This window comes from Odontomachus brunneus, unplaced genomic scaffold (genome assembly GCF_010583005.1).
Source record: "Odontomachus brunneus isolate Ranch 3 - 2012 unplaced genomic scaffold, Obru_v1 Obru_scaffold_040, whole genome shotgun sequence".
NCBI classification, from domain to species: Eukaryota; Metazoa; Arthropoda; class Insecta; order Hymenoptera; family Formicidae; genus Odontomachus; species Odontomachus brunneus.
In genome coordinates this window covers 589009-606402 of record NW_022639490.1, presented here as the reverse complement: position 1 = coordinate 606402, position 17394 = coordinate 589009, and the positions used below count along the sequence as shown (strand labels likewise).

General features: G+C 35.9%; 1 protein-coding gene across 7 annotated transcripts in view; it reads right to left on the bottom strand.

Moving 5' to 3' along the window:
• The window catches only part of LOC116844194, a 137478-nt gene that overhangs the window by 119499 nt on the left and 585 nt on the right, over window positions 1-17394 (bottom strand). For 4 of the 7 annotated variants that reach the window (XR_004377990.1, XR_004377989.1, XM_032815409.1 and 1 more), the window contains exons 2-3: window positions 13606-13677; window positions 13233-13271 (exon numbers count right to left, since the gene is read on the bottom strand). Coding sequence is in view for 2 of the 7 variants with exons in the window: in XM_032815409.1 (XP_032671300.1) it covers window positions 13233-13271; window positions 13606-13677 (111 nt within the window). In the remaining 5 variants the exon portion in view is untranslated. Of the gene's footprint in view, window positions 1-11526; window positions 11927-13232; window positions 13272-13605; window positions 13678-14182; window positions 14366-17394 lie in introns of those variants that run through there. The other 3 variants (XR_004378002.1, XR_004378001.1, XR_004377995.1) reach the window with 3 other exon arrangements.

Genomic DNA, 17394 nt, shown 5'->3' with positions numbered 1-17394 from the left:
CTCTCTCTCTCTCTCTCTCTCTCTCTCTCTCTCTCTCTCTCTCTCTCTCTCTCTCTCTCTCTCACTCTCATGGACCAATCTATACTATATGAGGAAGTGCAGACGCGGGATGTCAACAACTATGCATATTGCTCCGTACTCGCGAGTTTGCGGACGGCCGCGCACGTTCCGTCGTTCTAGCACGAGTCCCAGTTAGTCCTAGAGCGATTTGATTATCATTCCTCTGCCAAGCGGCGATAAGCTTCGTCGCGGGCGCACACGCGCGGTCCAGGAATTTCCACGGATTTTCCCCGAGGGGCGTCGCGTTACGAGCGGATTGGCGCTTGCCGATGAGGCAAAGGGGGTTAATATCCTGGCTTTGGCGGCGGGGGTCTGATATCGATACGTGAGCGAGCGAGCGATCGTCGACGCGAGAGAACACATAGCGCGGTAATTTCGGGGTCGGCGGGGATTCGCGAAGCCGCGTGGTATCACAATGCGGACCCTTTGAAGTCTGCCGGGCGGCCGAGAATGCTTAGCCTTCCGTAGCGATACCGACTGAATGGAGGACATGGGCGCAAACAGGCGAATTCTGATACCTCTCCTCGAAGATGCGATAACTTGGAACGTCATAGTTCACGGAGGGATACGCAGGCTTCTTAACCCTACAGTCGTCGCGTTACTTCTTAAATATGAGTCGACGCATGGGATTTTGAGAGACCTCAGTATAAAACACTAGGGAGGTGTAGTTCCGAAAAGTACTCACCCCCGATTTTTTTGAAACACAGTATTCTTACGTATTTTGACGCGCTGATTACGCATATCATAGTGAAAATTGGCGACTATTTGATTCTCATGGTAAAAACCATGAAAAACCCATAAAATTATAGTTTTTTACGTTTATCTCAGTAAATATAAAAAATCATGATAAATGTTTTGGACAAAAGCTTTAGATCTCACAGAGATAAACATTTTAGGTTTTATATATTTTCACTGTACAAATAATAGTTTTCGAGGAAATGGAGTATAAAGACAGTAACAACGTTAACATCTATCGTTGTTGCGGTTAAAAAGTGTTTAACTTTTTTTCTTAATAACTTTTTAATAAACAATGACCGATAGTTAATGTGACGATAGGTAGGGTTAGGTTAGTTTTTAGGGGAGTGCGGGAGGCGCAGCCCTCCGCTAGTCGTTCGATATTTTTCCCGTGTTGCAAATGTTAAAAATGCTAAAAATATTCTTAAAAAAAGTTGTTAGAGTTCCTTCATAACTGTAAGTCCTCTTTCCTTTATTTTTTTTCGCCACGATTTGGGAGAAATATACTGTCTACGTGGCGAAATAACCCGCAGAAGGGATTCGCAGAAATCGAGTATAAAGATCGTAACAACGCTGTTACGGTCTTTATACTCGATTTCCTCGAAAACTATCATTTGTACAGTAAAAATGTATACAATCTAAAATATTTATCTTAGTGAGATCTAAAACTTTTGTTTAAAACATTTATCATGATTTTCCGTATTTACTAAGATAAACGTAAAAAAACCATAATTTTTATGGGTTTTTCGTGGTTTTCACCATGAAAATCAAATAGTCGCCAATTTTCACTATGATATTCGTAATCTGCGCGTCAATATATGTGGGAATACTGAGTTTAAAAAAAATCGGTAGTGAGTACTTTTCGGAACTTTATTCTCGAGCTGCGATGGAAGGACGATGCGCGTTTCTCCGTGAAAAAGAACACCCGATCGGTGGTTGCGATAATACAAACGTTCATGGAGCATCTCGTGCATAAGTACAATGAGGATCTCTATACAGAGGGTAAGTATGGTAAGCCGAGTCCCACAGTTCTACACATATAGAATAATATCGCACTCAAGTAAATATTGCACTTGTTTCGAATATTTTATACAGTTTCCGCAAGTTTATTACAAGTTCAACATAAGCGTGAAATTTATATAAAATATATTCTGAGAATCCTAGTGAGTTTAATAATTAAATGGAGAATATTAAATTAAAAGAAAAATTTGGTTTACTTGTTACATAAAGTAAAGCTAATCCTTTCTTTGATAAAGTGCTATAATATTCTCAAAGAGAATATATTCTTTGAAATGTGTTCGAACAATTTTTAAAAATTACTGAGACTTTATTTACCCTTTTAGTTGAGCCACGTAGTTATTTTATGCAAAAGAAATTGAAAAGTATGTTAATTTTAGTGATTTTTAAATAAGAATACTTCGAAAAACGAGCGTTTCTAAAAACAGACCGGACATAAATGACTCTGATTACCTCTCGAAGAGTTAAGTTTAAACTTTGTTCTAATAATGTGTTTGATGTGTTTGAACAGAATTTAAATTTAATCCTTCGTATATGATTTTTGAGACCCGAGCGAATATTTAATCGCTCCCTAACTCTCGTAAAGGATCTAGGAAAATTTAGGAAAATTTCAAAACAGTGCAAATCTACTTACAGATTTAATTTTATTGCGTTCTATCTCTTAACTAAGTCTCTTTTATATCTCTGGAAAATAAATTTGCTCAAAAAATACACAGAAGGAAAATTAGTATTCACTTAAAACTAATATAATTAAATTAACAATATAATTATTATTTCATATATAAACAGCGATGTGTTATAATTTTATTTAAATATTATAATAGTCTTATAAGAAAAGTATATTTAATATGATTAATGTAATATAATATGATTATTTTGATGACAATGATATTAAAAAAAATCATATCAGCATATTCTTAATCCAATATTTTGTGGTCTATTTTTTAAAATTATTTTTAAATAATAAAATATATTTTTCTTTATTGAATCATATGAAGTATGTTCTCACAAGATAGTTATTTTAATTTAAGCTTATGTAATCTCACTTTGAGAGAGATTTACATGTAAAAACAAAGATGTTTTCAAACCAAATTTTTTCGCCTGTGTAAATTTTCAACAAAGTTATGGTAGTTCAAAGTTGCGCGGGAATGACAAAATCAGATTATACTGTATATCCCAAAAAATACGATTGTGCGCGTACGATTAGATCCAAGTTTAAATTATAGGAAAATTGGCTCCTCGGAATTCCGATGTACAAGAATGGTACATCGGATTTTTTTTTAATAAAAAATTCACATAACAGATTTCAACTTTTACCGTACGATCGATTCCTGGACCGCTCTTATTGCGATGGACGTTCTGGGCGCGGTTAATCTTATCGCAGATAAAGTTGATAAGAGATTTTACGCAATGCTATAACACCCAAGTAGAACAGGAGTTCACGATGACGTCAAAATAACGAGAAAATGGTCGAACCGTGACTGAAAAGTGAATTTCTTTTTAATAGAGTTTTTACATCATTTTGACATCGTCGTGATTTTTTGTACTGCCTGGTATACTGACGCGTGTCTTTAAAGTGTCATTGTAATCTGCTGTGGACGACTAAAGAGTTAGAAAGCTTGGTAAATGTAAATGTGCAAGAAAAGTTTGGTAACATAATATAGAGGAAAAAACCGCATAATTAAATAGTTGGGGATGGCGGAATTAATTAATAATTATATGGGGTAAAAAGAGTCGAGTGTCTGGCGTGGAAGGTTGATTCACCGCGTATGTGAATCAAAGCTCGGAAAACATTCAGCACGTGCGTTGACACTGTCAGATATTATTAGACATCATTATCTTCCCACAGTTGAAATATTAGCACTAATAACCGCGACTGACTCTCATTGGTCATCTCCACTTGGAAGAAAAGTTTCGTTCATCGGATAAGTCTTAATTAAACTTTAACCGAAGATTTGCGAGAAGTTTAATTCGCGAGAAGTTTAAAGTAAAAAAATAAAGTTTAAAATAAAAAAGTTCGGTTTCCTCTTTCTCTCTCTCTCTTTCTCTCTCTATTGCAAGAGCAACTCGGCGAATTTGCCGAGCAAAAAAATGCTCGTTTCGAGCACGTCAAAGGATCGACTGGTGAAAGAGCAGCATGTGTAGCTGTTAAAAGCACATTCTATCAGGCCACCAGCGACATATGGTGTTTCCTGTAGCATGAATCCGATATCGATACCGATTCGTCGTGCTTGCCGCGACATAACTGTATCATCTGTTAATAATCCGCCGCCAGTGTGCGGTCGAAATTTCTGGCATATTAATTGTCACCCCCAGATAATAATTGATAGACGTCACGCTCAGCCCGCGTATTAATTGTGTCACGCAGCGGCGGACATGACCGCCGCGTCGACAAGGAGATGATCCAATTTTTTGCGACGAATCGAAAATTCCGGATAACGGGGAAACACGGTTGCAAAAATAGAATGCGACAAGCGAATCGCGGCACGAATGCATCGGCTGAGTGTGTGTGTGGGTGTGAGAGAGAGAAAAAGAGAGAGAGAGAGAGACTGTGAGAGAGGCTGATTAACATCTCAAGGTTATGAATGCAATTTACTTCTCTTAAGTCGTAACGCGATACGCAATTAGATTTCTACCGCAAAATCGCGCCTGCAAGTTAAATTCACTCGTCGTTTTCTAAGTATCTGTGTAAATATCGCACGACAATCTATGATATTTTATACTATCTAAAACTTATCCAAACTTATACGTTTAGATGTATAATGATATTATATCATTATAACAGCTTTAAAATGTTAAATTATTTTATATATATTTTCATATATACATATTTCTGATATATTTTTCAGAAGATTACCAAAGATTGTCACACTTAATATATTGATTGTCATTAATCTTTTAATAAAAGAAGGTAATAAAAAGGTAGTCTTATTGTTTTATGAGAAAAATGTTGTCAATAAATAATTATAATTAGTTAAACATACAATATCCTTATATATTGCATGTCTTAATAAGTCACTTTTAAAAATGTTTGAAAATTAATGAAATAAACATCGGAAATAAACATAAATTTTGTAAAATTCCCGTTTTGCCTCACGTAGAAAGCATAATCAGATTATGTTTTTAAGAAAACATTATTTAACTTCGTTATGCTTTCATTGTTAGCTGTTTTTTCACAGTAAAACTTGTAGTCTTCAAATATCAAAGAATATTTTGATACAGTACGAAGAGAGCGTTGATTCATTTGTTTCTAATATGTTTAACATTTATTTAAACATTACGATAATCGTATTCGCGATACAAGGTGATGCGATATATCGCATTCATCGCGATTTTTAAAAAAGATCGGATCGCGATACGCAATTTCATAAATCGCACAACCCTACTCGAGATCCGAGAGAGCCGAGGTAACTTTGGGGGCTGAAAATCTCAGAATCCGTGGATCTCCTCAGGATCTTTTTATCTCGGGATACCTTAGGCCCTTGGATTTCTGGATTGCTGGGCGTATCCTCGGTTCCTCGGATTCGAGAGGAGTATACGTGACCCTCTTTCTTTCCGAAAGTTCTGTCTGAAATTTTTTCGACCTCCGCAAGACTCCCTTTCAGCACCTACATTCCGCTGCGCTTCATAACGGCGCATTGCGATGCAAATGCGACGGCAAGCAACAAATAAATCTGCCGCGCGACAAAGGTCGGCACTGATGCGAACAGAATCGCGAGGAAAGATAGAGCGGTAATCCGTCCGTTTGTCTTCCTTAGCTGCCGTATAACGGAGAGCTACTTATTTCCCCTTTCGTGGTCAAACTGAGGATTTACAGTCGCAAGTCTGTAAAATTGATAACCGGCTCGAATCGCGGATATTACTTGGTATTCTAAAAAGCACTCCGCGAGCGGCATTCATCGCCGACAGCAGTCACTATTGATCGTCCGAAAGTCCCTTTAATAATTCGCTGATCGATGAGAGACTGCGGGAGATCGAAGTCTTTAAAAATTTAAGTGAAAAATGCGGGCTCTGAAAATTTTAAGGGCCAGAAGAAATAGGCGCCTGTGGGAATTAGGGCATTCACAGTATCGAAACTATACTGCGCACCAAAATTAAAGAGGATCACTTCTCTCAATCATGAGACACAGGAGAGACTCAACGGGCCGTAACTTCGGAAAGAGTAATGGTAATGAGATGGTTGAAGAAGCATTTTATAGATCCAAGTCCCTAGTTTCCCGTCGTATTACCGAGCTCTACTTATCCTTTACGATGCTGCATGGACATAAATGAAGAACCGTCAACTGCTAAAATGTTTGACGAGTTGCAACGCTTTAATTAAAAAACGCATACAGAAGAGACTTATACCGTTCAAAAGCGCAAACTTCCCCTCTTGATTTACCCGCACTCACATTGTGATACAATCTTCTTTTTGTTATCTTAAAGCACATTTCACGTTAAGGTAGAAAGCATGTTTTCGGCTTTAATTGTGCTGACGGAGAGTGAATGAATTGTTCTACAATATTCTCTACGCAATTAATAGAAAACTTAAAATAACTTAATTAAAAATTCTATATCTCTGATAAATATAATTTTTCAATGTAATTATACGATTGAAAGATGAGATTAGGAATTGGGCGAGCAGTACTTTTCATTTAACTCGATATGTCTTAGCAACAAACAATAGTAACGGTAAAGTTATAAATTTAGTATGCTTGAAGAGTAGAAAGTTAGAACTTTAAGATACTTCTGATACCATCTCACTGTTATCATTTTTGCCGAAGTTACAGCTTGTTGAATTTTAGGCTGCATTGTGTTCAGCTTTGAAACCATTAACTCTCATACTCGTGTACTCGACAAACACTTTCTCAAACGCGAACTCTTGCTCTTCGTAAAAGCACCAACAACATATTCCACATGATCTCTTCTTAAAAATAATTCACATTTAAGTATTACGCAATGTTTCCAGATAGCACAGAGAAATTCAAAAAGAATTCAATCGTATGTCACCAATTCAGAATTCATTTTTAGATGCAAAAAGAATTCTTTTCATTGAACTGAACTCTGAAGAATTCTTTTTGTATCTGACAATGAATTCAGAATTGGTGATATACAATTGAATTCTTTTTCAATTATCTGTGCTATCTGGGTTGTCAGTGTTACAAATTGCTTGCTATCTGTAACTATTTAGCAAAGACATTGACTTTTTTAAATTATAACTATAATAACTGTAACTGTTTAAATGTAACAATAGCATATATTTCTTGAGTAATGGTAACAAATAAAATTGAAATCTTTACGATTAGTTTGTGAATACATGTAGAATATATGAAATAAGTAGCATTAAACTGTTAAGAATAGGATCTTCAAATCTTTCTTGGTGAAGACAGTAACTCGTTACTTCTAACTGATCACTATTTGAATAACAATGACGGTAATAAAGTATGCGCGCGGCATAAGATGTTCAATTCTCCGCTGTATATGGAGCGCGGCATAATTTCGATGACAGCAACGCTCATGACTTCGCGCATATTTTCTTGCATGAACAAGTAGCGCATCAGAAGTGTGCAAGTTTCATTTATATGTATATTTAAATGTGTATCTAAATGTCACATCGTGTTAACTTCATGTGCGAAATAATGAATGTTGTCATGATCGAAGTTATTCCGCGCTCAGAAGAGAATAATAATATTCGTTGCGCGCCGCGAATTTTAATAATTTTTCAAATTTAGCAATTATAAGTATACAGCGCAAAATATTGCAGCAACATTGTAGTAATGTTTCATCGCAAAATTGCAATATTGCAAAAGATTGCGAAAAATTGCTGCAACAATTGCAAAGATTGCGAAAATTGTAACAATAGTCTGTTTTCAGAAATATCGTAACGTCACAGTAATGTTGTAATGTAATATATATTTAGCAATATTTTGTGTATATTCATGTTGGCATAATAGTCTTAAAATGTGAAATTAAACTATTCTATCCTTATAGAAATTTAATACTGGTAAATAGTAAGTGATAATTTGGCCAGTGATAATTACTGTCGTTCAATAATTCACTCGTACGAGTAATACAATTACTATTTATTAATGGTCAATTTATCACAACCAGTGATACTTTTCTATAAGGGTAAAATGCGATAATTTTTTATGGAAAATTTTAGAATAATATAACTTCATGAGTTAGAGATATTATGCTGACATCATGTGTATGATAGTGTATATGTGTGTGTAAGCTACTTTTTATTTTAAGGAATTTCTAAGAATATAGACACTAGAAATTGAAAAAAATGATGTAAACATAAATTCGCAATTATATTTAGTAATTAGTGATATATATAATAAATTATATTAATAGTTTTATTGTTTTGTATGTGTGTGTGTGTGTGTGTAACTTTTTTCTTTATTTAGATTGGATCCCTCTATACACTTATTCCACATAACACAAGATTTAAAAGATATCCCAAAGACATTCAGAGGATTGCTAAATGTCTGCATAAGTCCTCAGAATATCCTAAAAATATTCCGAGGACTTCTAAATGTCCACACAAATCCCCAAAATATCCCTTTAAAATCTTATATTATGAGGGATAATATTTAATAAAATATAACATACTTTTATATAATATACTTTTAATCATTCTGCGTTTAAAATTACGGAGATAAGATCATTGAAAAATAAATACTTCGCGAGATATTCTATATCTTATTCTGATAGAGACGAATTCTTTTTGAATCTTCTCTTATCTCTTATTCTCTATCTCTGATAGAGATGAATTCTTTTTGAATTCTTTATATTATCTGGAGTTACAGCAATACTTTATAAACATTGTAAAAATATCATAATTTTATGTATGTGCGCGCGTATAAAAAATGAAGTAAATTATCGTGAAAAAACAGAGAAATTTTTTAAATATTCATTGTAGTTTGCATACACACAAATATGTCAATGCATTAAATTGATTAAAAATAAGATATAAAATAAGTTTATAAAAATAAAGCATATCACATTTTTAATTCCATTAAACTTTTTTAGGTAAAAAATTTGCATGTACTTTTTTATGATTGTAGAAATATTATCGCATATTTTTACGGAGAAAATAATAATAGTTCATATGTATATCTGTAAAAATATATTTACAATCGCATTTAAAGTAAAAAGATCACGCGGGCATGTTAAACAAAATATAAGTTCAAACATAACATCTTATATTATCTGTCACGTATGAAAATTATGAACGTAGCACGGACACACACCAAATGAAGACTTTATCGACAGTGCCAGAAATGATAGCGAAACAGTTCCAACTTAAAAATGAGTGCAGATGGCGTATTAAACAGTCACGAAAAAGGCTATAGAGCTAAACGCTGGCTCACATGTTTTCTATATTATGCAGGATTCACACACTGCATCTGCAACATCTTACCTACGATGACTCGAGAGAAACTTGAGGCCGGTGTCCCATTAGGCGGAAATTCTTAGCGGAACGGAACGCGCGCACCAATCACAGTTACTCCATTCTTTTCGTGAATAAAATATTCCGTTCCGCTAAGAATTTCCGTCTAATGAGACACCAGCTTGAGAGTGGCACTAGTCTGATTTTAGTAGTCAGAGCATTTTCAAAAATACACCTTTGCAAACGCGAAAACTATATTACTATCCCAGGATGTCTTCTAGATGTTAATACATTATGACTTAAATAACCTGCAGTAACATGACCGACTTTCGGCCCATGCACAAGAATTTCGGTTAGGCGACAGTTTCCCGAAAAGTGAAGGAAATAATGTTGGTATCAAGGAAAATCTCTACACGATATAATTTAAAGATTTGTTCTTTCTAACTGCACTGCTGAACTGGTGCAATAAATTGAAGTGAGATAAGTATACGTTTTCTTACTCTAACCTTTTACGTTAGTCCAGCAGTGTGCAGTTACAAAGAACAGATCTTTAACTTATAGATCTTTAACGTGTAAAGATTTTCCTTGGTACCAACATTATCCCCTCCATTTTTCGGAAAACTGTCGCCTAACCAGAATTTCCTACGACGCTAAGTTAGATCCAACGTTATAAACGCGACTTTCGGATATTGGAAAATTATTTTCAAGATACTGTGCGTATTACTGAAGGAATAGAGCCACATTGACGCACCTTGTGATCCGGGAGACGATGCAGAGCGAAATACGCACACGTTACGATATTTAAATGTCGTTTTCCAATATACGAAAGTCGCGTTCATAACATTGGATCCAACTTAGCGTCGTAGGAAATTCTCATGCAAGGGCCGAAAGTCGGTCATGTTATTTCAAGTTATTTAGGTAATATAGTGTTAGCATCTAGAACACATTCTGGGATAATATTTTACAGTTTTTTGAAGTAATTTTCGTGTTTGCAAAGATGTATTTTCGAAAATACATCTTTGAAAATTATCCCAGAATGTGCTCTAGATGCTAACTATATGACCTAAATAACTTGAAGTAACATGACCGACTTTTGGCCTATGTCCGAGAATCTGACTTTCCTATGACGCTAAGTTGGATCCAACGTTATGCTCTACACGCTAACACTATATGACCTAACCTGCAGTAACATGACCGACTCTCGTCCCATGCGCAGATAGGTACCACTGCGCATGCGCGAGAATTCGAATATAATGCTACGATGGATCTAATGTTATGGGCGCGACTTTGGGATACTGAAAAATTATTTTCAAGATTCTAGGGGGAGTTACTGAGGGAATAGAGTGACATTAAAGCATTGTCATGCAAGAGACAATGCAGAGCGAAATACGCACACTTCACGTCATTTTCGATAATATATCTTTGCAAACGCGAAAATTTCTTTAAACAACTTTAAAAAATTATGCCCGGCTTAACTAACTCGGCTTGATAAATTAGTGAAGACTCAAAATACTTCGTTTCAAATCTTGGCTTAATAATTTAACGGAAACATGTAGCACATCGGTCCGAATCTCGGCTTAATAATTTAGCGAGAAATCGAAACATTTCGATTCGAGTCTCGGCTTAATAATTTAAATTGTTGTTTTTAATTGGTCGAAATTTAATTTATCGTTTTGTCAACAACAAACGCGTATGCATAAGAAAATATCTCTGAAGAGATATGTCGTATATAATACGACATAACAAGTTATAAATTATATTAATCAAATAGTATGTATAGAGCATACATAAGGTATATATAAAACATATATAGAGCATAAAAAAGCATTTATAACATATACAGAGCATATAAATATGACATGTTGAAATATATCAGTTAATGTATCATCAAGAAACAATCCAACGTGAAGGAAGCCTGCCGAGTCGAAATTTCAATTGGCCATTGTTATGCAAGAATGATCCAATTCAAATAATTATAAGCTTTTATCAATAGATACTCCATTCACATCAACCAAATAAGAAAATTCAAGCCTTATAGATGCTTCAAATAAATTAAGAAGTTTTTTGTTTTTTAACAGGCGCGTCTTTTTGCAGTTTTCTAAGGATAAGCTAGTCAGTACTCGTAAAGAAATGGAAATGCTTGACTCGTTTAAACTATTGCGAAAATCTCAGAGCTAAATTCTTTGGTTGGATCATTCTTACGTAACTCCGGCGAATTGCAAATTTCAATTCTTACTTTACTTCCCGTCGGACTCAATGCGATTTACGTCTACAAACATGCAATCTACGTAAAGTGACGCTCTGTGTCTACTATATGAGCGTCTAAATTGAGCACTCACCATTACGCGTCGTCCCACGGTGTCCAGGGTCCATCTGTCCAAGGTCCACCTGTCCAGGATCCACTCATCCTGTCCCTGCATCTGACACTGCAATGGTCCTCGTGTCCCACGTCGCCTATAATTCACTCCCGATCGCGGTAATCTAACGGAAGTTTCACGAAAAATCCCGTCTTTCTTGAGGGATACACTTCGAGTTGCAAATTGCGTATGAAATATCGCGAACTGCGTCTTGGAGGAAATGTCGGCCTTTCGAGTAAACGACGAGTATGTGTGATGATTTCAGCAACGATCCGATCGAGTTATAATGTATCGCTTTGATACACGCACGACGCGAATACACGCTTACGAAGGAAACGGAATCCGCGAGCGAAAGAACACGCAACGCGAATCGAAGGCCGATCTCGCGATCTTTTAACGCGTAGGCGAAGTAATCTGTGCGAGATTCTCACATACGACACGGAATATCTTTAAGGTAACGTTTCGATGATGCAGCGTAGTAGGCTATATAGCTCCGCAATATTTTTGCGGATAACAGCTCCGCAATACTTTTGCGAAGACAATTCCGCAATATTTTTGCGGATAACAGCTCCGCAATACTTTTGCGAAGACAATTCCGCAATATTTTTGCGGATAACAGTTCCGCAATACTTTTGCGAAGACAATTCCGCAATGCTTTTGCGGATAACAACTCCGCAATATTTCTGTAAAGTTCGCTCGCGACTTTTCCGCAAATACGATTGGGTGAAATTCGCAAACCTATTAAATTAATAATCGCGAACGCGAGAGTGAATGAAAAATCAAAAACTAAAATTGTGACGATAGAGATAAAGATTCTATTCAAAATTCACGCGAAAAAAATGTTACTGCGTGAGACGTCTGTCTTCGTTTGATGGAACTTGTCGCGCACCGCGTAAGTAAACAACAACTGCTCGCATGTCTGATTTGTGTACATCGCGTTTTTCGCGAGAGATCAACACTCGGTAGCATTGTCTCTATTGTGTCCCGCGTTAGGAAACTCTAACTCTAAGTGAAAAATTTAAACTTGGAAATTTTCCGATGATCGTGAAATTAATTTTGCGAGCAGGTTATATAATCACGTTATATCGCTTCGTGCAGATGCCACACGATATCGAATTTTACTTAATAACGAAGTATAAACTCTACTTTATAAAATGCAATTGTGATTCAAGCGAGAGAGAAAATTGAAAAAATTAACGACCGACGAAAGATCTATGACGCGCGTGATGTGATTGCATATTTTCTGTGGCGCAATCTTTTTGCGCGTTAGCGCACTGCTCGAGACGCCTGAAAGATCGCATTCAATAAAACTGAACAATTTTACAAAATTTTGAATGTTCAGAGCGTATACTCAATATTTTAAGCATACCTTACTAGATAGTGTTGATTAAGCAAAATTTCTTCCGACAAAAATCGTCGACCAATCAATAATCTAAGTTAACCAATTAATAAATGTATGTACATTGAGAGAAAACTACTTGAAAATTTATTTGCCAAATTTATATAGAATATGCATTACTAAATTATTCTTTGAAAAAGCGATCTTTCAAATGTTTCGAGCAGGGTGCTTTTTATTGGACGGCACATACGCATACTACAACTACAGCAAAGTAAATCGCATTGATTAAACATGCACTACGTTGAAAGACTTTTTGTCTTTCTATTATTAATATGTTGTTTTGACTCACCGAACCACCGATCAGGGCAGCCACGTCCTGCTTTCGTTTCTGGAACAGAAAAATGCCGATTAGATTCGTGCATTGATGTCAATTTGAGTGAAGAAGTTTAAGTGATTAAAAAAAAATAAATATTTCACGCTGGAAAAATTTTTCGGAATGCATTCACACTAAAATATTCTACTTTTTTTTTTCTTGATGTTGCAAATAAATCTCTTAAAACAAATCAACATTTTTTAAATGGCAAAGTTACCCAGAAAAATTCTCTTCACGTGTAATTACAATTTAACGCGCTCTTTGACTTAATTCAAATTGTTTCAATTGAGCAACAAAATTATCAATCTTGTCGGATTTCTAATTATGAATGCTAATTAATGATGCTCACCTTCGAGCAGACCCTGCTCGGCCCGAGCCGGATTCTCCGGCGCAGCATCCCTTTAAAGTCGAGTGCTCGTTTCTGTAACAGAAACCAAGTTTAATTTAGTACTAATTAATTACACAATAATGGAGGCATTCGATCATTATTATTTCCTTATTATCCGCTCGCGGCTATTATCATTTGATTGTATTATGATCAAGTATTATTATAATTATTACAAAAAAGTAATAATATTCGAATAATAAATGTAGTAATAATAATACCTGATCAACAATCATACGATAATATCCGCGAGTGGATAATAACTGAATAACGATGACCGAATAATCGATACTAATAACGAATAACAATAACTGGGCAACGGCGATAATAACTGAACAAAGACGAGGTAAAAAAATCGTAACGGCACATCCGAGTTGCTTTTCTATGCGTAATATCAACAATTAAATAATAACCGAATAAAGAAGTAATAATACTCAAATAATAAATGGATGTTGATGATATTTAATCGGCATTGAGGAACTTGATATCGCGATATTTCTCTATCTAACGAGTAGAAAAATAAATGAAACGCGGTAATTACCTATCGCGATAAAACCCGCAGCACCTGCTCTCGTGAGAACTACGCGTCTCAATTCGTGTTAATTATCGCCTTAATTATGGCGAAGTCAAAATGCGGCGCAAAATAATTTTTGCGGTAACGTCAAAAATCGACGCGAAATAATTTAGAAAATAACGCGGCTCCCGATGTACTCATCTCGACGGTTAAGAGTGTTATGGCGTGATGTTCGAGCACGCGTGTTTACAAGGCCCGGTCGCGCGCCCCCTCCCCCCCTCTCAGCGCCACTCAGTCAGCGGCACGAGAGGACCCTTACAACGATCGGTTTACCTGGCCTTTGTGAAGCTTAGAGTTTTTGTTGGAATCGTTGCTCAGCCGTATTTGTTATTGTCGATTATTCGATCATCATTTCGTTATTATCCATTCACGAATATTATCACACGATTGTCGAACAGATATTATTATCATTACTATTTAATAGAGTATTATTATTTCTTTATTCGGTTCTTATTTAATGTATTCGATTATTATTTAATTATTGCTATTACGCGTAGGAAAAGAACTCGGGCGTGCCGTTACGACGATTTCTTTATCTCGTCTTTGTTCAGTTATTATCATAAGGTGACCAGACGTCCCGATTTTTTCGCGACAGTTCCGATTTTTCATTCTTTGTTCCGAACTCTTTTGAGTGCTATTCAGGACACCGATTTGTCATCATTTTCAATAACTGTCAAATAATTTTCGAATCTTTTTCCCCACCTCCCCCGTGCTTCACGTATTTATGAAGTGTCCCGAATTCAGGGCTGGGAAATCTGGTCACCTCCCTTATAGAAAAGTATCACTGGCTGTGATAAATTGGCCAGTAATAAATAGTAATTTTATTACTCGTACGAGTAATAAAATTATTGAACGACAGTAATTATCATTGGCCAAATTATTACTTATCAGTATTACATTTCTATAAGGGCTTACATATACCGCGAGAAAAAACTAGAAGATTACTTATGTTGTCTTCACGATACGCCCCGGCGATCGCACATCGCTATTCTCGACATTCCCGAGATTTATTAACGCGCGAAACTTACTTTCGACGGGTTCGAAATATCGAATATCGATATATATCGAATGTCGTTTTTTTCACGATATATTTTCGAGAATCAGGGCTTTGGGCACGCAAGCGTTTTTCCTTCTCTACTTATGCACAGAGAATTTTTCGTCTATCTATGTGACAAGTTGTCACATAGATAGACCAAGCATTTTGTGTGAGTTTAAAGAGGGAAAAACGCTAGCATGGTCGGGTTGCAAAACGTATCTCTGCTGCAAGATCACTGACATTACTAGCAACAAAATTTGCTATTAGTAAAGTTAAAAGTATTTTAACAGAAACTTTTTGCTAAACAGACTACATTTTATTTGTCAATCGATTTTTCTACATAAAGTAATTAATTTTTATACATTAATAACGATACTTTTTTAAAGACAATATGTACATGTTGGCCAAGAATAGATTTATATCATTTCTGTACTATTAACGCTCTTTCTGCTCTTTATTTCCTTAGTTCCTTTATGTACACTCGTCAACAAAATTATCGCATAGGTTAATTCATGTCGAAATTTCGTACAATTTTAAATGAGTATAATACCGCGGAACATCGTATTTGAAATCTTTTTGTAATATTTCAAGAGTAAAGTCTGTATTTTAAGGAGCATTTGTCGGATTTTCAATTTATTCTCTTTCCTTCCCGCAGTCCTTTCACAAGTAAAAACGTGTAGCGTCTCCAAAAAAATTGCACAATTTGATGTATCCTACGGGATGGAATAAATTTTTTCGTAAATTTCATGATAACTATCGTTAAGTATAGGCTTTCCTCCACAATTAAAAAAAAAGCGGATTTGTACGATTTTTTTTCGCACAGTTGCGACATATCAAAGTTAGCTATGCATTTTTTTTTAAATCGCTTAATTGACGCATTTTACTGGAATGAATTTTTTTCACAAATCTTACGATAACCATTGTAAAATATGGACGTTTCTTTGCAAATAAGAAAATTAAGAAGAAGTGTGCATGACTTTGTTCCGCGGCATATCAAACGTACCGATGATGAATTTTTAATCAATTACCGTTAGTATTAACATTACCGATGCGTACCACGGGGAGGTTGCTGGTCGGGTCTTGCGTATTATGTGTGTGTGTGTGTGTGTGTGTGTGTGTGTGTGTGTGCTGCACGTGCGTGTGTGTGTGTGCATGTCACGATAACTGATTAAAAATGTATAGGTAACTTTGATATACCGTACAACATCGCGGAAGAAATGTATACTTTTTCTTTATTTTTCTATTTGTAAGGAAACATTGATATTTTAGAATAATTATCGTCAGATTTGTGAAAAGAATTCATTCCACTCAATAGAGTGCGTCAAATGAAGTGATAACAAAAATGTATAGGTAACTTTGATGTTTTTTTTTGCAACTCCGCGAAAAAAACGCACAAATCCGATGGTTATCATAAAATTTACGAAAAAAATTTATTCCATCCCGTAGGATACGTCACATTGTGCAATTTTTTGGAGACGCAACACGTCTTTACTTGTGAAAAGACTGCGGAAAGGGGAGAGAATAATTTCAAAATATCTGACTAATATGCCCCTTAAAGTACAGACTTCCCTTTTAAAATAAAAAAAAATTTTTCAAATACGATAATGTTTCGCGGTATTATGTTTATTAAAAATTATGCGACATTTCGACATAAATTAACCAATGCGATAATTTTGTTGACGAGTGTGTTTTATGTGTAAAAAAATATTCCATTTAATATAATAATTAGTTAAATAGTAAAAATACGTACACGTGAGAAGCAACACGCGAGCGTCGAGATATAATAAAAAGGCCTCGCCGCTTGTAGTATTAGCTATAGCTATAGGTCGGGAGAGAGACGGCAGCTTGTACGTCTGCACTCTTCCACCGCCCGAGCCTGGCCGAAGCGTCAAGCGCTATAGTTCGTGACAGGCAGCCCACACATATACAGTTCTTCGCTTGTGTGCGCTGCGCCGCACGCACTATAGTTACGCGTACTCGATCCTACATGTGGCAGCTCTGGCGCCGCGGCCGAAAAGAACGCGCTCTATGAGATATTTCTCTCTCCGATCTCTTTTCCTAACAAGCTGACGCAACTGCCCGAATATTCCGCATCTCTCTCTCTCTCTCTCTCTCTCTCTCTCTCTCTCTCTCTCTCTCTCTC